The 24,119-nt window shown below is 46.2% G+C and overlaps 1 protein-coding gene across 1 annotated transcript in view; it reads right to left on the bottom strand.

The window, feature by feature from the left end:
• Window positions 1-18,520: 18,520 nt before the first annotated feature.
• Window positions 18,521-24,119, bottom strand: part of LOC138260415 (galectin-related protein-like) — a 47,774-nt gene continuing 42,175 nt past the window's right edge. Inside the window, exon 4 of the mRNA XM_069208875.1 lies at window positions 18,521-20,058. Within this exon, the coding sequence (XP_069064976.1) occupies window positions 19,915-20,058 (144 nt within the window). The 3' untranslated portion in view covers window positions 18,521-19,914. The remainder of the gene's footprint in view (window positions 20,059-24,119) is intronic.

Below are 24,119 nucleotides of genomic sequence, written 5' to 3'. Positions count from 1 at the left end.
ACTTAGACAATGAAGACTCATCAGGTCATGGCTAGTCTTATTGTCCTTCGTTTGGGGGGGGGGGTTGTGTAGGAAAGTACCATCTTGCCTGGCATGTTACCCCCATTTTTCACTGTATATATGTTGTTTTAGTTGTATGTGTCACTGGGACCCTGGTAACCCAGGGCCCCAGTGCTCATAAGTGTGCCTGAATGTGTTACCTGTGTAGTGACTAACTGTCTCACTGAGGCTCTGCTAATCAGAACCTCAGTGGTTATGCTCTCTCATTTCTTTCCAAATTGTCACTAACAGGCTAGTGACCATTTTTACCAATTTACATTGGCTTACTGGAACACCCTTATAATTCCCTAGTATATGGTACTGAGGTACCCAGGGTATTGGGGTTCCAGGAGATCCCTATGGGCTGCAGCATTTCTTTTGCCACCCATAGGGAGCTCTGACAATTCTTACACAGGCCTGCCACTGCAGCCTGAGTGAAATAACGTCCACGTTATTTCACAGCCATTTTACACTGCACTTAAGTAACTTATAAGTCACCTATATGTCTAACCTTTACCTGGTAAAGGTTAGGTGCAAAGTTACTTAGTGTGAGGGCACCCTGGCACTAGCCAAAGTGCCCCCACATTGTTCAGAGCCAATTCCCTGAACTTTGTGAGTGCGGGGACACCATTACACGCGTGCACTACATATAGGTCACTACCTATATGTAGCTTCACAATGGTAACTCCGAATATGGCCATGTAACATGTCTATGATCGTGGAATTGCCCCCTCTATGCCATCCTGGCATAGTTGGCACAATCCCATGATCCCAGGGGTCTGTAGCACAGACCCTGGTACTGCCAAACTGCCCTTCCTGGGGTTTCACTGCAGCTGCTGCTGCTGCCAACCCCTCAGACAGGCATCTGCCCTCCTGGGGTCCAGCCAGGCCTGGCCCAGGATGGCAGAACAAAGGACTTCCTCTGAGAGAGGGTGTTACACCCTCTCCCTTTGGAAAATGGTGTGAAGGCAGGGGAGGAGTAGCCTCCCCCAGCCTCTGGAAATGCTTTGTTGGGCACAGATGTGCCCAATTCTGCATAAGCCAGTCTACACCGGTTCAGGGGACCCCTTAGCCCTGCTCTGGCGCGAAACTGGACAAAGGAAAGGGGAGTGACCACTCCCCTGACCTGCACCTCCCCTGGGAGGTGTCCAGAGCTCCTACAGTGTGCTCCAGACCTCTGCCATCTTGGAAACAGAGGTGCTGCTGGCACACTGGACTGCTCTGAGTGGCCAGTGCCACCAGGTGACGTCAGAGACTCCTTCTGATAGGCTCCTTCAGGTGTTAGTAGCCTATCCTCTCTCCTAGGTAGCCAAACCCTCTTTTCTGGCTGTTTAGGGTCTCTGTCTCTGGGGAAACTTTAGATAACGAATGCAAGAGCTCATCCGAGTTCCTCTGCATCTCTCTCTTCACCTTCTGCCAAGGAATCGACTGCTGACCGCGCTGGAAGCCTGCAAACCTGCAACATAGTAGCAAAGACGACTACTGCAACTCTGTAACGCTGATCCTGCCGCCTTCACGACTGTTTTCCTGCTTGTGCATGCTGTGGGGGTAGTCTGCCTCCTCTCTGCACCAGAAGCTCCGAAGAAATCTCCCGTGGGTCGACGGAATCTTCCCCCTGCAACCGCAGGCACCAAAAAGCTGCATTACCGGTCCCTTGGGTCTCCTCGCAGCACGACGAGCGAGGTCCCTCGAATCCAGCGACTCTGTCCAAGTGACCCCCACAGTCAAGTGACTCTTCAGTCCAAGTTTGGTGGAGGTAAGTCCTTGCCTCACCTCGCTGGGCTGCATTGCTGGGAACCCCGACTTTTGCAGCTACTCCGGCCCCTGTGCACTTCCGGCGGAAATCCTTTGTGCACAGCCAAGCCTGGGTCCACGGCACTCTAACCTGCATTGCACGACTTTCTAAGTTGGTCTCCGGCGACGTGGGACTCCTTTGTGCGACTTCGGGTGAGCACCGTTTCACGCATCCTTGTAGTGCCTGTTTCTGGCACTTTTCCGGGTGCTACCTGCTGCTTAGAGGGCTCCTTGTCTTGCTCGATGTCCCCTCTCTCTCCTGGTCCAATTTGCGACCTCCTGGTCCCTCCTGGGCCACAGCAGCGTCCAAAAACGCTAACCGCACGATTTGCAGCTAGCAAGGCTTGTTGGCATTCTTTCGGCGGGAAAACACTTCTGCACGACTCTCCACGGCGAGAGAGATCCGTCCACCAAAGGGGAAGTCTCTAGCCCTTTTCGTTCCTGCAGAAACCTCAGCTTCTTCTGTCCAGTAGAAGCTTCTTTGCACCCACAGCTGGCATTTCCTGGGCATTTGCCCATCTCCGACTTGCTTGTGACTTTTGGACTTGGTCCCCTTGTTCCACAGGTACCCTAGATTGGAAATACACAGTTGTTGCATTGTTGGTTTGTGTCTTTCCTGCATTATTCCTCTAACACGACTTCTTTGTCCTAAGGGGAACTTTAGTGCACTTTGCACTCACTTTTCAGGGTCTTGGGGAGAGTTATTTTTCTAACTCTCACTATTTTCTAATAGTCCCAGCGACCCTCTACAAGGTCACATAGGTTTGGGGTCCATTCGTGGTTCGCATTCCACTTTTGGAGTATATGGTTTGTGTTGCCCCTATCCCTATGTTTCCCCATTGCATCCTATTGTAACTATACATTGTTTGCACTGTTTTCTAAGACTATACTGCATATTTTTGCTATTGTGTATATATATCTTGTGTATATTTCCTATCCTCTCACTGAGGGTACACTCTAAGATACTTTGGCATATTGTCATAAAAATAAAGTACCTTTATTTTTAGTATAACTGTGTATTGTGTTTTCTTATGATATTGTGCATATGACGCTAAGTGGTACTGTAGTAGCTTCACACGTCTCCTAGTTCAGCCTAAGCTGCTCTGCTAAGCTACCATTATCTATCAGCCTAAGCTGCTAGACACCCTATACACTAATAAGGGATAACTGGGCCTGGTGCAAGGTGCAAGTACCCCTTGGTACTCACTACAAGCCAGTCCAGCCTCCTACAGCAACCAATTGGTACCCAAACCTATCTAATGCCTTGTAATAGTTCCCTTTCAGATGTGTATCCTGCAGCAAAACAAGGTCGGGCCTATGTCAGCGCAGGTATTGAAGAACTATAGTTCGCTTAATACGACTACCCAGACCTGGTGGTCCCTCCCACACCGCCTCCATCCAAGCAGCAGTGCATATCAGCACATATCGGTACAATGGCATAAAAACAGTGGAAAACCCCAAAACAGTAGGTCAGCAAACCCCAACCAAGAACTCCTCCCACCCTACAACCCCGCATAGCAGGCTTTGAACCCACCCCCCAATCCGTGGATCGCCTGTCGCCCAAAACAATTGAAACACCAGTATGGGTGGGCTAGTGCCACCAATCCATGCCTTCACCATCCGCACCACCATTGTTTAAGCAGAACAATCCCCCAATGTACAATTCAAACACAGTGCCTCCTTCCAGCACTAATGGAGCGCCGTGCCTTCCACACCCCAACCGGATCCATGTAACGCCACAGGTCCCTTACTGTATTCTCCCCAGCACTGCCAGGTCGAAGCCACCAGTCATCAAGGTGATGATCTCGTTGTCTCCTGCGCTTGTTCCTGAGGGGAGCACCCTATTCTGTCCGCCGCGGCCCATCACAGAACCCCAGTGCTCTGAGCGGCTCATTGATCGGGACCCCTCCAGCCACTCCCACGCCTCCTCCAGAGTGTCAAAATGCCACGTTTTCCCTTCCGCAATTACCCTCAGTCTCACCGGGAAGAACATCATGTATTTGAGATCATGGTCCCGCAGTATTTTTTTTTTGTAATCTTCTTTTTATTGACATTTTGTAAAACAGCACAGGCATACTTAATCAATAAGTATCATAGACTACTCAATACAACTCCATCTCCTTTGTCGTTTGTCCCCAGCAGGGGTAAGTGTTACATTGTTCAATAGGAATACTCCGCTCTAAGGGACGCTTGTCATCATGCAAGGTTGTAAGCGTAACCAGCACGTACAGTAAATGAAACAGTTTAAAAAAGATAATAAACAGGTTAACATACAACAAACAATCCATCCCTGGTCATGTCAAGAGTAGCTAAGAGTAGTCGGTGGTTGTGGGTCCCCCTCTCAAGGCCCACAGGGGTCCTCTCCAATCCCCGACTCAGACTCCGGTTTCTAGATATGGAAGAGGTGCAAGGCCCTTAATCTGGGAATACAAGTTGTGAGGGGGAGCCCCCTGGAAAGAAACTGAACCAGGGCATCCCATATGTAATCAAAACTTCTGCGCGAGCCCTCCTCTTTATCAACCAGACGCTCCATGGCGAGACTTTTCCACAACCGAATGAACCACAAAGCTATAGGGGGTGGGTCTGTTTTTTTCCAGAAGGATGCTAGGGTTGTCTTCACCGCCCCCAAAGCCAGCCACGGTCCCCGTATGTTTCGTACTGTAGTTCTTGGGCTCGAAGGCCCAAGAGGGCATGCTCCATCGTGATCAGAATGGGATATCCCAGCATCTCTTTCAGATGAGAGAGAATTTTGTTCCAATTGGGGCGAATCGTTGGGCAGTCCCACCATATGTGTTTAAAGTCTCCCAGCATGCCACAGCCCCTCCAACATCTATCTGACACCTGAGGGTAAAGTTTCTTAAGTTTCTCCGGATATAGATACCAATTATAAAGCAGTTTGTAGTAAGCCTCCCTAGCTGCCATGGAGCGGTTGTGCTTGGGTATATCTTGATATAGATAGCGCCATTGGTCCTCCTCCACCGAAGCACCCAAGACGTGCTCCCAGAAGGGGATGTATCAAGGGGTCGGCGCTGTTTGTGCCATAGCTAGTATAGAGTATAGTGTAGAAATACTGCCCTTTGTCACTTCTCCCCTTTGCACAAATCTCTCCACTGGGAGAAGATCCCTTGTAGCTGCTTCCTTTATATGTGGCTGCGTGACCCAGTGCACTAACTGTGTGTAATGGTAACGTTCGGATTGTGGGAGTTGGAAGTCCCTACAGCAATTATTGAAGGTCCTAAGTTGATTTCCATGGTATAGATCTGCAATGCGTAAGCAGCCCAATTCTCTCCATCGATCAAAGGGTCCCGGAAATTCCCCTGGTGGGAATGCCTTGTTAAGGTGGATAGGGGTGTGTGGCGAGGGGAAGGAAGTAAGCCCATAGATTTTAATTACCTTGTCCCACACTTTTAGGATAGTGGCAGTGGGTGTGCTAATGTATGCGTTTGGTGGTCGTGCCCCCTTAGGCTTCCATGGGATATCCCACAAGGTCTTGCCTGTCACTGCTCTGTCCATGTGCAGCCAAATCTTATCTGACTCTCGGAGGGACCACTCAGCTAAGACCCGCAGTTGTGCTGCTCTAGAATATAGCAGGAGATCCTTCTGGGGCGCACCAGTAGCTCTTGTACCCTGCCAAATGAATTTCGTGAATAGTGTTCGAGTCTCCGCAAAAGAAATCCGGCAGGATCTCAATGGGGAGGCTCTGAAAGTGATATAGAAATCTGGGGAGCAGCCATTTTAATACTATTGATGTAATATTGATGCACCCCAGTCAGGATAGCCATAACGGGGACCACCTCCTGAAGTCGTCTCGTAGAGACCTAATCAAAGGGGGTAGTTAGCTCTAAACAGATCAATTACCTGGGGGACAATCCGAATGCCTAAGTAGGTAATGTCTTTCTTGGCCCAAGCAAATGGGGTCAGGGAGGCTATCTGGGTCATTACTCCAGCGGGCAGTGTCAGATTGAGGAGATAGGGCTTCCCCGTGTTTACCCTGAACCCCACCACTTGTTCAAAATGTGCCAGTTCTTCCTGTATGGCTAAAAGAGATGTGCAGGGCTCAGTGACAAGTAATAAAATGTCGTCTGCAAATAGGGAAATGTTATGTGAATCTGCGCCAAATTTAATGCCTGGGAACTCAGGGCATCCCCTCACCCGCACTGCCAAGGGCTCGAAACTGAGTGCAAAGAGCAGAGGGGAAAGGGGGCATCCCCGCCACGTGCCTCGAAATAGATAAAAAAATTCAGATGTTACCCCATTGACCGAGATGCGGGATCTAGGGCAGGCATAGTTGCTCATCACCATGGATATAAATTGTTCCCCAAATCCAAACCGTCTCATGGTTGCCACTAAAAAAAACCACTCAACCCGGTCAAACGCCTTCTCGGCGTCCAAGACCAATAGGAGTGCAGGGACCTTTTTCTTGTGTACCTTTTCCATTAAGTGGATGACACGCCTTAAGTTGTCATGAGTCTGGCGACCTTTAATAAAACCAGACTGGTCTGGATGTATCAGCTCTAGCATCACATCCTCCAGCCTCTGCGCCAGGATTTTAGAGTATAATTTGGAATCCAGGTTCAACAGGGCAATGGGCCTGAATGAGGCACAGAGTTGAGGGTCTTTCCCGGCCTTGGGTATAAGAGTGATCAGAGCCTCCCCCACGGGTGGGGACACCACACCTTCCCCTCGTATATAATTAAATAGTGCCGCAAGTTGACCTGCTAGTTCTGCACTGAAGGCTTTATAAAAAAGGGCTGTAAAACAGTCAGGGCCCGGAGCCTTATGCAGGGGAAGGGTGTCAATGGCCGCCTGTACTTCCTCCGCCGTAAAGGGTGCCTCTAGCATGTCATTCGTCTCCTGAGAGACCTGCAGTAGGTGGATTGAGGGCAAATAAGACTCAAATCCTCGGAATCATTCACTGAGCTTAAAAACAAGGTTATTAATTGGTTACATCTTAATGCGGGGTTCGCATTCTCCTTGACATCCTCGATCCTAATGGTGAGAAGGGTTGGGTGGGTGGGTTTTCTAGAAAAGATCGGCACAGGGGATTGTATTGTCATCAAATTTGATTCCCCTGCTCTTGTACGGCAGCTCGTGCTAAATGCAGATAGATCGTATCCTGAAATTGGTATGGTCTCTCTGTGTAGACTTCAAGCATTCTATCCATCAGCACGGCCACCCATGAACAGGCAACCTTTATTGTTTCAGAAAGTTCCCCGTGACATTGAGACACGCTCCAGCCCTGCTCTTGGTTTTAGACATCCATCACTGTCACTCTCGGAGATAGACTGACTATGCGATGGCCCGTGGGAAGAGGATTCCAACACTCTTGCCTCTGAGTACACTAATTATACTGTCTCTAATGATCCTACTCTAGCAACTTCATTGCCTTTGATGAACCCTGACAATCGGGGAACTCCTGATAACACCTTTCATTTAGCCAATAAGGAGGGGGCTCCCCATCTCTCAAGCTCTTCTAGGGATCCAGTGCTTTATTGTTCAGATACCCCATTAGATACGATTGTATCGGGCCCTGCACCCTGTGAAGTGTACACTACACAAGAAAATACAGATACAGGCAACTATATTCCTCAAAAGGAAGCTAGATACACCGAGGCCCATATTTATACTTTTTGACGCAAAACTGCGCTAACGCAGTTTTGCGTCAAACAAATTAGCGCCGGCTAACGCCATTCTGAAGCGCCATGCGGGCGCCGTATTTAAGCAATGACGTTAGCCGGCGTTAGCCGCCGGCGCTGCCTGGTGTGCGTTGAAAAAAACTACGTACACCAGGCAGCGCCGGCATAGGGGGATATGGAGCTTGGGCGTGAAAAAATGGGGCAAGTCAGGCTGAGGCAAATTTTTCGCCTCAACCCGATTTGCGCCATTTTTTTCCATTCCCAACCCCCATAGAAATGACTCCTGTCTTAGCAAAGACAGGAGTCATGCCCCCTTGCCCAATGGCCATGCCCAGGGGACTTCTGTCCCCTGGGCATGGTCATTGGGCATAGTGGCATGTAGGGGGGCACGAATCAGGCCCCCCTATGCCACAAATTGTTTTTTTTAAAAATACTTACCAGAACTTACCTTATTGTCCCTGGGATGGGTCCCTCCAGCCTTGGGTGTCCTCCTGGGGTGGGCAAGGGTGACAGGGGGTGTCCCTGGGGGCATGGGAGGGCACCTCTGGGCTCCTTCCGAGCCCACAGGTCCCTTAACGCCTGCCTTTTCCAGGCGCTAAAAAACGGCGCAAAAGCGGGCGTACGTAATTTTTTTTTACCCGCCCACTCCCGGGCGTGAATTTTGCCCGGGAGTGTAAATACGGCGCACATGCTGTGGAGTCACTTTTTTAGACGGGAACGCCTACCTTGCATATAATTAACGCAAAGTAGGTGTCCACGCTAAAAAAGGACGCAAACTCCATGGACTTTGGCGCTAGACGCGTCTAACGCCAAAGTATAAATATGGAGTTACTTTTGCTTCGGAATTGCGTAAAAAAAAACGACGCAATTCCGGCGCAAACGGAGTATAAATATGCCCCCAAATCCAGTGATCTTGCCCAAGTTCTTAGTTGGAATATAGCAGGGCTGGAAGCAAAATGCAAAATTTGGAATGGGGTCAATTTATTGACGATCATTTAATATGCCTATTTCAAGAAACTTGGACGACGGGTCCCAAACACAGATTAGGTTTTAGAAGTTATTGGGTTCCAGCTCGTAAGTCATCCTCTGGGAGATCTTCAGGAGGGCTACTTATATGGTTAAGTAGTTCTCTCAGAAGCAAAGCTGTAGTGATAGACACGAGCTGCCCTGATCTACAGGCCCTATTGCTAACGATTCCCGAGGAGAAATCCTTACTAGTAATCAATGTTTATGACAGGAGTGTGGGTTCCCCCGTAGATCACGACGCTCTATCTTTATTGGATAGCTTACTTAAAAACAATATTTCCCACTTAATTTTGATTGGAGGGGATTTTAACGTTACATTCGAGCCCAACCCCCTGGTTCAAGAGATATATCAGGAAGAGGACGCCTATTGGGGGATTCCACAGCTAGTCTCCAACAAACGACCGAGATTGGGCAAAACAGCCCGTTTAGTGGCTGATATTACAATAACTTATGGCCTTCGAACCTGTAATGGTCGCTCCTGCTCTGATGCAAATTTGCAACCCACTTTCAAACGAGGAAGGATTAGAAGCCAGATTGATTATATGCTCCTCGACATTAGACTGTGGGGCCATATGGTTGATATGAGAGTACAAGAGCATGAAGAGAGCGACCATGACCCATTGATTCTATCGACTAGAGGCTTATTCCCTTTACTTGAGACACCCCATTCTAAGCTTTATGCCCATCAGCTAGTTTTATCAAATAATAGACAGAATTTAAAATGGGAGTTTGTTACTACATCCCCAAGCATCTTTCATCAATCTACAATCTGCTAGCTAATCAAATGGAGTGTATGCTGCATTATAATGAAGATGATGAGGGTGATAGGCTTTTAGCAGCCCATAGTAAACTGTTTGATTCCCTAAAACACCTCTTCACAAAAGAGATCTCCAGCACTTCCAAGAAAAAGTGCCGGGCATGGTGGTTTAACAATTTATGTAGGGAAGCACAGCTCACTCTTCTGAAAGTTTTAAAAACAGGCCAATTTGAATCTATAAGAATAGCTAGAAAAGATTATAAGAATGAATGTATCAAGGCTCGTCGAAGCTGGGAAGAGGCTAGATGGGTAGCCATCTTGGAAACCGCTAAATCAAAAGATACCTCCAGGTTTTGGAAATTAATAGCAGAAAACTGTGGAGACTCTGCCTCTGTACCTGGCACATCAATTCTTCCTGCAACCTGGGTTGAGCATTTTGGCCAATTATACGCAGGTTCTCCCGAGGTATCTTCTAGGTCCCTAGATGTCCCAATATTCCAAGCCGCTACCCCGATCTCATTTACTTTAGCTGAAACTAGCGCTGCTATTGATTCACTAAATTGGGGAAAGGCTCCAGGTCCTGATAAGATTCCGGGCGATCTATAAAAGACAAGACCTGACATATGGGCTCCTTATCTCAATCGAATCTGCAATGCAATCGCACCTGGAGCCCCCATCCCTCTCTCATGGAAAGGGGCCGAGATAGTTCCTATCTTTAAAAAAGGTTGCCCTAATATCCCAGCCAACTATCACCCGATCAGTCTCCTGGATAATTTTCAAAAAATCTATGCCAAACATCTTTTGTGCCACCTTGATGAATGGATCATGGAATCTAATGCCCTATCGAATCTACAAGCAGGGTTCAGACCTGCTGTGAGCACTATTGACCAAGTCTTAAGATTCCTGGCAATCAAGTGGAAGAATGTGGACTTAGGGGGGGGGAATCTGTATGTGGTCTTCATAGACCTAAGAGCTGCATTTGATCTGATCCCCAGGAACATGCTTTGGTCAACACTCTCCAACATGGGGGTTCCTGCTGGTCTCTTAAGTCTTATCACCCGGCTTCACGATAATACCTATGCCCGAATTAGATGTGGCAAGGAGGGCGACCTGACAGATCCTGTGGCCATCAACAGAGGAGTCCGGCAGGGGTGCGTTCTGGCCCCTACCCTTTTTTTGCTCTATATCAATAACTGTATCTGTTATTTGGAGAATTGCATAAACGACTCGCCCAAATTGGCAGGGGAAAAAATCCCATGTTTATTGTATGCGGACGATACAATCTTGCTAGCCAAATCTCCTGTGGGGATCCAAAATTTGGTTAACCAATTTTGTGCTTACTGTAGGGATTTTGGGCTTGACGTCAATGCTAAAAAAACGAAATTTATGATATATAGCTCTCTAAGGAAACAACCTTGTGTTAAAATTGAAATGAATTCAATACCACTGGAGAAAGTGGAAGAGTTTGACTATTTGGGAATTAGATTATCAACCACTGGAAAATGGGAGGCAGCCATTGGTAAAGGGGCACTTATTTTAAGTCAAAGAGGTGGGGCCCTAGTTCGCAGGTCCAGAAAGGTCCGGAGTTCCCCTTTGATTATAATTGCTGAGATCTATAATACCCAAATCCGTGTGGCGGCCTTATATGGAGCAGAACTCTGGGGATCACACAGAAGATTGGATATTTTACAAACAAAAGAAAACAACTTCCTTAGACAGGTTTCCCGGTTAGGGGTAGGTACCCCAATGATTCCTCTCAGGCTCGACTTAGGGTTAAACAGCATCAAAACCATTGCGGCCTTGAGACCGCTTTCTTATTGGATTCGCCTTTGGACAACTCCCGAACTTGAACCATATAGGGTGGTGGTGAGGGAACTTATAGCTACTTCACAGGGCCCGATTAGAATTCAATGGCTGCAGGAGATGAAATCTGCTTGGGCTAATATAGGTCTTCCCCACTATTGGGCACACCCGGAACTGATTCCCAATAACGCAAGACATCTCGTCAAAAGAAGATATTGGGAAAAAGTCAACGAAGATGTATTGCGCCAAAACGGGCTGGGTAGGCTAACATCAGAATTTCTCCAAATTAAACATGAACCTTGGCCCGAGATTTTCATGAACCTCCCTATGCCATCTCATGCTCGTGCCCTTTATCTACAGCTTAGATATGGTTCCCTGCCTACTAATATTTACACGGCCCACTGGTCATCCAGCGTCCTCTCGACTGATAGATGCATATCTTGTCCTCTTCATAAAGAAACAATCGAGCATATTTTGTTTTTTTGTCCCTCATACAAGAACCCCAGAGGAAAATGGATTATCCCCCTCTGTAAAAATGTATTGCTGTCGGATAGAGTCAATGCCACCAGAATATGCAAATATGAAATATCCACACTGGTTGCCACCTCAATTTCCAAATTTTTATCGGAGGCTTGGCGTATCCGTCGTAGGCTCATTTCTGTAGAGAGGGCCCAAGAGCTTTAGGCTGAGCCTTTGTTTGTTCACAGAGGGAGACCTCAATCAGATCTATATTTCTTCGTTCCTTCTTTTATCTCATAATATATGATATGCACCCTGTTATTTCTCTGATTTTACTAATTTATATGTGACTTCTTTTCCTGTATTTTAGCATGAATTCTGGACCTTTTTAGGAGTAAATTGAGACCGCATAAGCTAATTTTAGTTGTAAGGATTTTATTGAAATATTTTACATGTTAGCTGATTATCAGACTTTTATAGTATCTTGAATGATTGTTATTATGAATTATGATGAGTTATTGCGATTCCAATGGATTTATACAATCATGTAAAACAGTTTTTTTCTTTTAAACTTAAATGGTCCAAATTCTCTGGACCGAATGTATTTAAATAAAAAATAAAATAAAGACTCTTGGGCGTGGGCGGGTGGGTGGTCTGATTGATAAAGACGCTCATAGAATCATCTAAATGCCCTCGCCTTCCCCTCTTCAGTGAGGTGTTCCCCGTGCTCGTCTTTGACCTGCTCAATGTAGTCTCGGGCCTGTTGGACTCGAAGCTGTCTTGCTAAGGGAGTGCCTATCTTGTTGCCCTTGTCGTAATGAGCTTTCCGTAATCTCAACAGGGTCATCTCTGCCCTATTTGTATATGTAGCCTGCAGTTTACCTATGAGGGTCGCCACCTTCCCTTGAGCTTGCCAAGTCAGGGATAATTTATGGTCGCGTTCAGCTACCTTAAATTTGCTTTCCAAAAGGAGTTGGTCTTTAATCTTAATCTGTGCATGGCAGCGGCAAGCGCAATGCATTTACCCCTTATAACCGCCTTAAAGGCATCCCAGAGTGTGTGAGTTTTAGTATCACCCGCCCCATTATGTTGGAAATAATCCCTAATCGCTAGCATCATGGGTAAGCACCCCTGGAAAGTACCAGCGCTTGGATGGTTTGCGTGCTAGTGACCAATTTAAACCTACCACCACCGGTGCGTGGTCCGATATGACAAATGGACTAATAGCTACAGTCGTAAGGATGTGTCTTAGCGGTTTGCTAAAAAATACATAGTCTATCCGTGAATATGAGCGGTGGGTATGTGAGAAGAAGGTGTAATCCCTCTCCAGGGGCTTCAGGGCACGCCAGGAGTCAAACATCCCCAAACGGCGAAAGGAGGATTTAACTGATTTAGCAAACGCACGAGTTTGTGATCTCTGTGGGTGCGTTGTGTCTAATGTTGGGTCCCATACCAGGTTAAAGTCTCCCATCAGGATAACTTCGCCCTCAGCAAAGCCCTCTAGCTCGCTCAGGAACTGTAACAGAAATTGGGTTTGACCACTGTTAGGAGCATAGACAGTAGCTATTGTATAAAGTTTCCCGTCCAGGCTGCCCTTCAACATCAGGAACCGTCCCTCCTTATCTTTCTTAGACCCTATTTCCTTAAAGTGGACTGGTCTGCCAAACAGTAACGCCACCCTGCAGCGTTTTGTGGGAGCTGAGGCTAGGGCAATTTGAGGGTAGTGTGTGTGACGAAGACGTTGTCCCTCCCCCGTCTTCAAATGTGTTTCTTGTAGGGCCACTATATCGTACCAATGATCTTCAAGGTATTTTTTCAATTGAGAACATTTATTGGGGGAGTTGAGGCCCTTCATATTCCATGAAAGTAGTTCCAGCATTATCTCTGTGAAACATCAACATTCTCACCCGGGCCGCCAGTAGTATCTCCAATACCCCGCATCGTGTTTCCCGCCCTCCTCCTCTGGGAACATTTAATCAGCTCTGACGCTTTCCCCTGACTCTTTGCACATTGACATGGATGGTAAACATTAAACAACTCGAAAGAACATCTCCGAAGAAAAGTACAAACAATATCTTGGCAGTCTACAACCGCCGAATGTCCTACAAACTTCATGTCGTGGACAGGATCCAGTTCCGTCAATCTCTCCCACCAGGCCCGAACACGCCAACGGGCAGCGCAAAGGCGGGGCCCCCTGGACACCTGGCGACCAGCAAAGACAGAGAATGCTCGAGAGGCAAGTGACACTGAGACCTGAAGCGTGCAGACCACCTTCACACTTTCCCGTCGAGGGGGGGAACCTCCCCCGTCCCTACAGTTCCCCTGGAACTCTCCACCGGGGTTGCCCCCGCTCGTATCAGAGAAATGATGAGACTCTCCTCGGTATCAGACTGCCGCGTGGCTTCATCTTCTAGGGGTCTTTCTACCTCTCCTCTTTTGTTTCCATTGATCTGCCAAAGTGGGGGGACATCCCCTCCTTGCCCCTCTCCCGCCGTGGCGTCGGCAGTACCCCTCTCACCTCTAGTCTCTAGTCCCAATGCGGCAGCCGCCGCCTCCACCGTCGAGAAATGGCACGCTTTATTATAGAGTTCAAACACCACGCCAAAGGGGAAGGTCCATCAATATTTTATATTCTTCTCTCTCGGCGCCTCAGTCACTGGACAGAACTGTTGTCGTCGAGCTAGGGTTGCTGGTGCTATATCCTGGAAGAGTGAGCATCTCGCACCCTGGAAGGAGACAGGGTCCTGTTGTCTCGCCTTTAGAAGGATCTGTTCCTTCACCTTGAATTAGCTCAATTTAGCCAGAACGTCTCTCGGTCTCCTCCCTTCGCCCGAGACTCTGCTGCCCACACGATGTGCTCGTTCCACTTGTTCTTCTGTTTGATCCTCTCCCGGAAGTGTGGAAAATGGCCCTACCACAAAGGCCTCTAGGTCAGGCCCCTCTGCTCCCTCCTCCAGGCCTCTCACCCTCTCGGCGTGCACAATTTTCCAAGTCTTCACACTTCATTGTGGTGAGGTGTAATTGCGCTTTAATATTTGTGAGCTCGGTCTCCACCGGGGCTACTTTCTGTTGTAAGTTCTGTATGTGTGTTTCCAAGTCCAAGGTACGGGCCCCTACTGAATCTACATCTGTTTGGAGTGCGGATAGCTTCCCATTGATGTCCGTTTGGATGGCCTACAGTGTCACTCTCATATCTGTTGTGAGCTCTTCACGCAGTTCGGTTTTAAAGGCACGAAGAGAGGACAGGAGGTCCTCCTTTGTAAGCGCCATCTCCTCTCCCTGTGTCTGGTCAGCACTCTCCACTCTGACCGGTGTGAAATAGCTGGAGACCCGATTGGCCTGTATTTTACGTTGTGGCATATGAAACTGTTAAGGACCAAGCCCCTGTGCTTACTTGGGGGCTCGCCCTCTTCTCAGATCCGCTCTCCTTCACTCCAGGGGCCAGCAACTGGGTCCTCGCCCTTCTGTCGCACCCACTTCTTAGGGGGGTAGGGGATTTCTCCTTCTCCTCTGCCTCAATGCTATATCCTCTTCCCTCAATGGGCTCTCGGCCCCCTTGTGGGCGAGCCCCCAGTGATAGTGACCTGCCGGTCAGGGCCCGTACTTGCCTCTGTAATCTCTACTTTGTCCGAGCCCCCAGCTGAAGAGGCTCTCCAACTCTGTGTCTCTCAAAATGGCCTCCAACAGTCCTCCTCTGATCCACAAATGCACAGCTTCGCCATCCCAGTTCGGAGGTATATTTCTTAAATTAGTTGCTTTCTCCCACTGGGGTAAAACCGTCCTGTTGCTGCTCTATTGTTGTGGAGCTTCAGCCGCGTATCTTGAACTGGACCTCCACCGACTGCGCCATTCAAAATGGAGAAGGGAGGGCCTTCCCCGATCTCACCTAGCCATTGCCGTGTCCGGAGGCGGTCTTCTCGGTGCGGCTCGCCACTGCTCACCTGCGGCTCTGACGTCGGGGTGTCGCACTCCCTCCGTCCTCGGGTCTTGCACCGTTACTCCTCTATTACGGGGCGACGGCCCCTCTCCGACTCCAGCCGGCTCGGCCAGCGTGGCCTCAAGGACGCGCACCACCGCGGGACGCGCACACGAACGAGGGCCCTGCCGGGCGGCGCACCCCTCTCCGCCGGCAATCCCGCCAGGTTCTGCCCCTCCCGGGGTCTCGATGCCAGTCCCTGAATTGGGGGAGGCCCCCCAGCGCCTCCTTACTGCCTCACTGCATCGGACCTGGGGGAAATCGGACAGAGCCGACGGAGCTCACGTCCGATTGGCCATGTTGGTTGGCCCCGCCTCCCCGCAGTATTTTTTTAACCTTCTGAAAGCTTTCATGCTGTCATTGGACCCTCAGTGTAAAGCCCGGAAAAAAGCGTACAGTGGCATTTTCGTACAGTAGATCACCGTGAGATCTGGCAGCCTGCAGGATGGCGTCTCTATCCCGAAAGTTAAAGATTTGCGCAATGATGGTCCTCGGAGGGGCCCCCAGCCTCGGAGGAGGAACCGGAGCCCTGTACGCCGTCTCAACAGTGAAAAACTTTGACAACCTCTTTAGCTCTGCTAAAAAGTGGCCATCTTGGCTGGCGCCTAGCCGCGCCCCCCCTGAAATGCACATTTGTTAGTGGTTAACCATTCTTGGCTTCATGAGTCACTCCGTAATTCCCCCATTTTCAATGCCATATCCATCAACTTCCACCAAACCACTGACATTCTCAGACTGACCACATGATGGCAGCATTGAGCAAAGAATAGAAGTCAGAGGCGCCGTAACATGAACAGTTGCACTGGCAGAGTGCAGAGCCGCCAGCCTGTTTATATGAACTTTACATAAAGGGCAAAAAATAAATAGAAATTTCTCTTTGTTAATGTTTCAACAGCAGAAAAACACAAGTAGGAAAATGCGCGAGACAATCACTGTTTAATGGAAGAACACAAAACGGAAGTCTATGTGTCTCCCTCGCTCGTTTGTCAGAGCACTGCTGTTACACCAACTGGAGAGCTGCCAAGTTTTCAGATTGCTTAAAGTGTGACATTCCTATCGTTCAAAGTGTAAATGAGTGACATTCTGCTGTCAAATGTGAGACACTTTGGGTGACAGTTTCTCACGAGTAAATCAATGCAATGGCCGGTGTTTGGGCGCCTCTCTGTGAGTTATCGCATCCAGATGTGTCACAGACTGAACATGCACTAAAAACAACCCCGACCTATTGTTGTTGCCAATGCTTAGCAGTATCAGCTAAGTGACTAATAACAATTATTTTGTTATAAATGATTAGATTTTATTTTTTTCCAATTCTGAAAATATTGGACTGAGAATTAAACATTACTAAGGTCTCTGGATGGGGTAGAGATCTTTAGGTTCTCAACCACTCATGTGTTCCTCTTCCACCATTGTCCTTTGCAGTCTCTGCCATTTTTCTCTCTACTTCTTCCTGAAATCTTCCATCTGCATGTCTCACACAGCACCACACACACCTGAAGATGGCTGGGCTCATTTGCTGCTTGTAGCTCTAGTCTAGCTCAGGTTGTCCTTCCCTCGGGCTGTTCATTGTTCCACTCAGAAGGATGTTTCAGGGAGAGCAGTGGCCACCTTCTAGCACAACTAGGATCACCTATGCCTATCAGTCCTGGTTTTTCACTAAGCATGTTGGGAGGTGTAGTCCCACCTTACTCGCTTGAAGCATGAATCTACAAGGTAAAGAATGTCCAGCCTTCTTTGCTGCAAAAACAAGACTGGTCTAAATTCACACTGATGTCAGTGGTGCCAGTTGACTGTTATGTCCACCAAGGATTGGAGTTTGCAGTGGGCTCACTGATTTTATCTCTTGTGTGGCCAGATATTTCCATCGGAGTGGGACACTATTTTCCACCACTGAGCACTCATTTAGTAGACCAGTGCATGCTGGGAGTTGTAGTTTTGGTTTGCAATTGAATCGAACTGAAGTAAAATAACTGATAACAAATGATGTGAAAAAGCAAAGCCCAGGACTGAATAGTTTAAACATACATGATCCAGCTATATGATCACCACAATCACCCCCCACGCTCGTTTCTGGGGTTGAAGATTGGCATCCAAGATCTTTATGCAACTCACCACAGGACCTTTCACTCTGATGAAAAGCCACTGTATGTTTTTAAACATTGTAGATGTAAATTTGAGGATGCAGAGTGTTAATAAAGTGTTATTGATTACAAAAACAGTTAGCTAATAAAATTACGATTGCATGTCACAGCATTGAGAGCCACTATATCATAGGCAGTACAGAGGTCACTACATTTGCAGTACCATTGCCTTCTGTATATATGTTTGTGTGTATATGTCTGTGTACATATGTATATATATAAAATTATATCTTATTTATTTATTGAGTGTACTGCCTCAAACCCCTAATTTTCTCCAAGTGTTTGGGGGACATCCATTATTATTTCTATCACAACAAAGAAAAAACACAGTGGACATTGTGTTTGAAGCCCCAACCCAAAAAGGACAGGCCTTCGGATATCATGTCTGCTGCCTCATGCTGGTGGTCTCACTGCAGTGGAGTACACTAGATGGCGGCAACACTTGTACCCTCTGAGCTCTGAGGCATGGGTTAGAGGAGGTTGGTAGAAAAGACATACACCAATTTTCAGAGGATGACATGTTACCACCAACATCGAAATTGTAGCATTTTGATATTATGCACACTAGAATCTTCGTAGTTCTGGACAGACTTTGAACAGGAAATATGTAACGTACAGAGAGGTGTTAAGGTGTGGTTAGTGGAAAGTATGATGAAATGCACAGTTTGTTAGTGTATGCTGAGGAATAAAGTAATGTTTGATCGCAGCTCCCATCTGGTGTAATTCATCTGCATGCTCCAGAGCTAGGTAGACGCTTCATAAATGACCCCCTCAGTCCACTATTTTCAATATTAAGCAGCATGCAAAATGCAGCACAATGGTTGGTGGATTTCAGGATTTTTTAATTAAACTTTTAAACAAATATTTTACTAATAGATACAAACTTGCTTAGAAAAACAAACAGTTAAAAGGACAAAATCCCATGTTCAAATGTCATAATAATAAGAATAATAATGACAGGAGGATTGGTCCTAAGGATGTAATGTAGGGAACAGGCCGGCCTCTCCCGCGCATATTCTCCTCTAGGTGTTTGAGTAATTGAACACATCGAAGGTGGCCTGCCCAAGTTAGTTTGAGCACTCCAAGGACGCTTATAGATAGGTCTGGAACATCCTCATTGATGAAATCGCCTCCTGTCAGTTTGGCCCCTCTGCCACCTGTTGTAATGACATGACCCTCCCATGAGAGGAGAGCGTCACTAATTTCTATATTTCTATATCCTGCACATGCAATATGGACGACCTCATGTAATGTAGATTGTAGTGTGATGTGCTCTTTACTTCTTACTTAATAAAACTCAATAAACAGATTACAAAAAACAGTAATTTTGGGAATGTTAAAATGCACCTTGAAGGAAAAAAAGCTCAAGTAAAATTTGTGAGACCCTGACCACATTTTAAATCATTACACTTAAACGAAGATGATCCACTGTATGTCGTCATATGGATTTACTATGGTTGCACTATGAGCTATATTTGTGTCCTGGATGTTTAGGTCATAGTAACTCTACTCACTCAGTGGTCCAGTTTTAAATGATATGGCTAGTGTTTACACGGGCAAGTTTTGCAAATGTAAACAAGACATTCTCATTAGAATGGAGAGGCCAATGTGTGTATCACTTGCCATATTGTGACTGCTTGTGAACAGAAATAAAAAAGGGAATTGTTCCTCTGCTTACAAGCTGTATGTATCATTGCTTAGTAACTACTCATCCACAATTAAAGAAATGCCTTGGTCAGGTTGTCCTGAGGGAGGGCCATCACACTAGCGACTTTTTAAACCTGCCTCTTAAAGTGACAGGAGTTTGAAGGTCTCTGTGGGATGACTGACTGGTACCCATTCACTCCAGCCAGCACTTCCTCTTATGTACTCAATCCCAAAGTGCCCTGAGGTCACTTTATGGTGATTAGTAGCATTTTACAAAAATTATGAATAATAATAATAAAAAATCAACTCACTCCTGTACCGCAAATGAAATCAATGACTGTACCATGGTTGTTACAACCATTGGCAAACAAAAAGGCTGCCAAGAATCTACACAAACACAATGCTGTCCTTTTTAGTAAACATAAGCCAGCCTCGTTGTTCTATGTGACAGCAGTTGTACACAATAACTGGAAATTTACTGTGGTCTGCAGCACTAGGCTGACACTTCCCCAGTGGACCTGCACCTGGCCCAGTATATTTAAGTAACTCAACGAAGAATTCCGAGTGCAGTTAAGGTAACATTATTGAGACAAGTTTTGTGTTTTCCTTCTTGTAATCCCTCCATCAGAGTCCTCTTCATGCTACTTTGGTAAGCCTGACGTCCCCAGTGATTTTTAATGCAGTCACTGTCTTAATCTGTCGCACTCGATGGGCAAAGTGGCAGAGCTGATGTCCATCCACTAGAAGCCGGATCTGCTGGTGTTCACAGAGAATTTCCATCTGCAAGACAAGAGACATTGAGGTGGTTAAGTTGGGGTGCAAAGTCTGCTGGGAACTACATGTACGTATTGCAGCCTCGAAATTCAACTAAATACTAAATTGTGACTTCACAAACTACATGCGCGCATGGCCCTCCTTCTGTGTGAGACCTTCTCCCAGAATTCCACACAGAAGCAGCAGAGGAGTTGGACCATCAACCATCATTCCCCTCGGGTCCCAGCAGACCTAGGGTAGGCGAAGCTCCCTTGGATCCCTGGATACCAGGGGTAGGTGGTGACTCAGCGCCGCCAAAACACTGCATTCAAAACCTGTATTTTCACTTCTGTGATGTTAAATGCAGGGACAAATGTTAATGGCTTCCTGTGGTAGCCATTTACAACAATACAAATATTACTGGCTCTTATCTGTTATAAACATCGCATTATTTGTTTTTTCACCTTCTCACACAGATCCTTATTTTCTATGGTAAAATTCAATCGAACTGCAACCCTTTCTGTGCTAGCCTTCCTGTATCTAGTTTGATGCTTGCAGTTGATGCAGAGTGGAGGACCTTCAGTCCCATATGCTCCAAATTGCACCCATATCCTACCTGACAGATATGCTCTCTATTGGCCTCCCACTACCCTCCATGATTGTCTGCAGACTCTATGGTTGTCTGCAGCCTCTATGGTTGTCGGCATCCTCTATGGTTGTCTGAACCTCTATGGCTATCTGCAGTATATCCGATTGTCTGCAGGACTATGGCCTTCACGTAGAAAGCCCTTCCTCCCTAGCTTTGCTTCTTTAGTGTACTGGGACAGACACTTCAAGACATCCCACAGATGCTTCACTGGCCAACCCTTAGTTTTCCTACAGGGAGTGGCTCTGTCTTTGTTGCAGGCCCTGTAAAGCAAATATCTTTGCCATTACACTCAAGTAAATACCTAACCACCTGATCTTCGGGTGTATGACATTGTGCATCTGATAAGCTCCTATTTGTCTTCCACCTCAATGGGTTTTTGTTGGGATCTACCTCCCAATTGTTTTTCTCTACATAGCCATGGAGAAGGAATGTTGTCTGTAGTGGGGATTGGAATGTGGGAGGGACACCTGAGAGAAGACGTTGGAGCAGGAGGTTTATGCCTGGACATCCTGTAGTATCCAGTACTCAATAAGCGATTACCTGATGTGCGTTGAGCCTGCAACTCTGTATTGGTGACGAGGGGTATGTGCAGCAGGGCGAGCTATTCCCACATGTCTTGCTGTGTTCTTCAGCTAATAGGAAGTGTTCAAGCCTGGCGGTCGACTGCGCTTCAGTAGGGCATTGACCCAGCGATAAGGAGAAAATAGAGCTCCCTGCACGCCTTTCGCTTGTGCACGCTGTCTATGAGCGATCGCGATCACCTTACGGGAATTGAGTATCGGTTGGGCTGGAAGTATATTCGCACCGTGTTGGTGAAACGTGAGGCCTCCAACGCGTGGAGTCAAACCTCTTGTACAACTATTCACCACTAAAGGGGGACAACAGCCACTCCCAGAATAGCTAAATGGCAGAACAGACTTCAGGAAAATTATTATAGAGTGGAATATGTTCCAGGCTCAAAGAATGTACTTGCTTATTGCCTTTCTCATCTTCTATCTCTGGATTAGGAGGTAAAGGGAAAAGATTTGAATGAGGATGATGCATTGTTAGTATGCACGGTTGAAGGCCATTCTGAAGGTGCCTTATCAGAGGAAGAATGGAAAGTCGCATGTGAGGCTGATGAACAGTTCATAAACGTGAAGGGAGGCACCCTTCGAGGATTGTCGAGTGGAAATCCAAAGAGAAATTGAGTGAAGCATACAAACAAGTTTTTCAAGAGCTATATATTGTCAATGGACTTTGACATCTTTCAAATGTTCTAGTGGTACCTGAGGGAATGAGGAACAGGGTGTTAGCTTTGGCCCACGAAGGACTTATACGTATGCGAGCAATAAAAAGGAGAATTTGGGAGAATATTTGGTGGCCAGGACTGGACAGAAGTGTAGAACATTATGAAAGGGATTGTATGAATTGTGCGATTACTGATAAATCACAGATCACTCTTCCAAGTCCTGTAGAAGCTATAAGAGTACCTAATAAGGCTTGTAGTAAATTAGCAATTGATATAATCAGACCCATGGTTGGTTCAGGTGGTGTATCTTAATATGGCATAGTAGTAGTGGATTTTTATAGCTGCTGGTCTGAAGTGAAATTTATGAAGGTTCCAAGGAGCCTAAAAGTCATGGAGTTTTTAGAATCCATTATTGATAAGGAAGGTATACCAGATGAAATCCTAACAGACAGTGGTTGTCAATTCACGCCTGCACACTTACTGAATTTTTGAAATTTTGGGGAATTAATGTACTAAAACTTCTTTATATCACTCCAGAAGTAATGGTCTGATTGAGAGATTTAATAGAGTTATAAAGGAAAACATACATTTAGCCAGAACAAATAGACTAAACTGTAAAGTAGAATTAAGGAAGCCACTCTGGTCGGTACGTACTACTCCTAATGCGGATAATGGTGTGTCACCTATTGTATTGCTGAGAGGGAGGGCTTCCGCATCTAAACGGACAAGACAGTGGATGGGAAAATTTCCCATTTAGAAGCACATGGTAGAATATGTTGGCAGAAAAAGAATAGATGCTCAAAACAAGTATGTGGACAAACACACTAGAGTGACAAGAGTTGATTTAGGAGATTATGTGAGAATCATAACTTCGATGATTATACTTGAAGGGGAGTCCAAAAAGAGTGTTGGGAGGTGAGAAAGAGTGTGATGAAAAACTAGAGTATGGCAAGTGGTGGAATAAAGGCGAATTGCCTGTGGCTCGTGTCGTGAAGGGAAAAGATGGAAATAAGATGAACAAGAATGAAGAGAGATAAAACGGAGGGGTTCAGTGCGTGAGAAGTGTACAAGAGAAAAGAAACTGCCAAATATATTTCACGAATATGTTCTTGGTTCAGTGTCACATTCATGTTTGATGTTCTTTTACACAGGAAATGCAAGAGATTTGAAATTTTCTGTATCCAATCTTTTAGGATGTATTCTTGTTACAATTTTATTTCATTCTTATTAGAATATATGAAATAGACATTACAATCCTATTTGTCTTAGTTTGTGCATATAGTTGTGAATATTATCATTATGCATTTCATTACGTAGTAATGTGTTATAAGGGAAAAGATGTGTTGGGTTCTACCTCTCAATTGTTTTTTCTCCGCATAGCCATGGATAAGGAATGGTGTCTGTGGCGGGAATTGGAATGTGGGGAGGGACAGTGGAGATAAGACGTTGGAGCAGGAGGTTTATGCCCGCACATCTGTTGTATCAGTACTCAATAAGAGTTTTACCCGATGTGTCGTGATCCCACAACTCTGTAGTTCTAAAGTTTAGATGATCTTAGTGCTATCATAAATATTCATTCATTTTAGACTATGGACTTCAGCAAAACATATCATTATGCACATGTTCCATACATTTTACAAACTAGGTACTGATTTAATTGTAATGTGTTCCGAATTGAGCAATTCTGGAAAGAGGGAGAGGGGAAATTTTATTTGTCAGCCACAAGTAGTGCAATTTTACTTATCCTCTTTCCCGAATTACTCAATTCTGAGCACACGGGTACGATTAAATTAACACCCAGCTTTCTCCTCTTTTCTTGATGTCCCAGTTGCATGCACTTGCCCTTTGTTGGGTTAATTTTGCTTCTTAAAACAATTAAATTTCAGTCCATCACCCAACCGACAGATGCTCATAACTAACCTCCTGTATATAATTCTGATTGTGACCATTGGATTATTATACCCTGGTTGAAACGCCAACTGAAACAGGTGGGAACACTGAGATTTGCCCATAAATACTGGCATTTTCTGTACAACACAAAAACAATGGAATTTTCCTAATAATTATATCTCTATCACCACTTGTTATTCTTGCATAAGTGTGGTTTGTATTGCTTTTTAAGTACATCTACACCAGCACCATTTTGTCTCAGTGATATCCTACCGTACGCATTGAAAATAAATTCTACTTTTATGGAAAATCTTGCAT

Source organism: Pleurodeles waltl, chromosome 9 (assembly GCF_031143425.1).
Source record: "Pleurodeles waltl isolate 20211129_DDA chromosome 9, aPleWal1.hap1.20221129, whole genome shotgun sequence".
Taxonomy (NCBI): Eukaryota; Metazoa; Chordata; class Amphibia; order Caudata; family Salamandridae; genus Pleurodeles; species Pleurodeles waltl.
The sequence above is the reverse complement of the archived record's forward strand: the minus strand, read 5'-3'. Positions and strand labels throughout refer to the sequence as shown.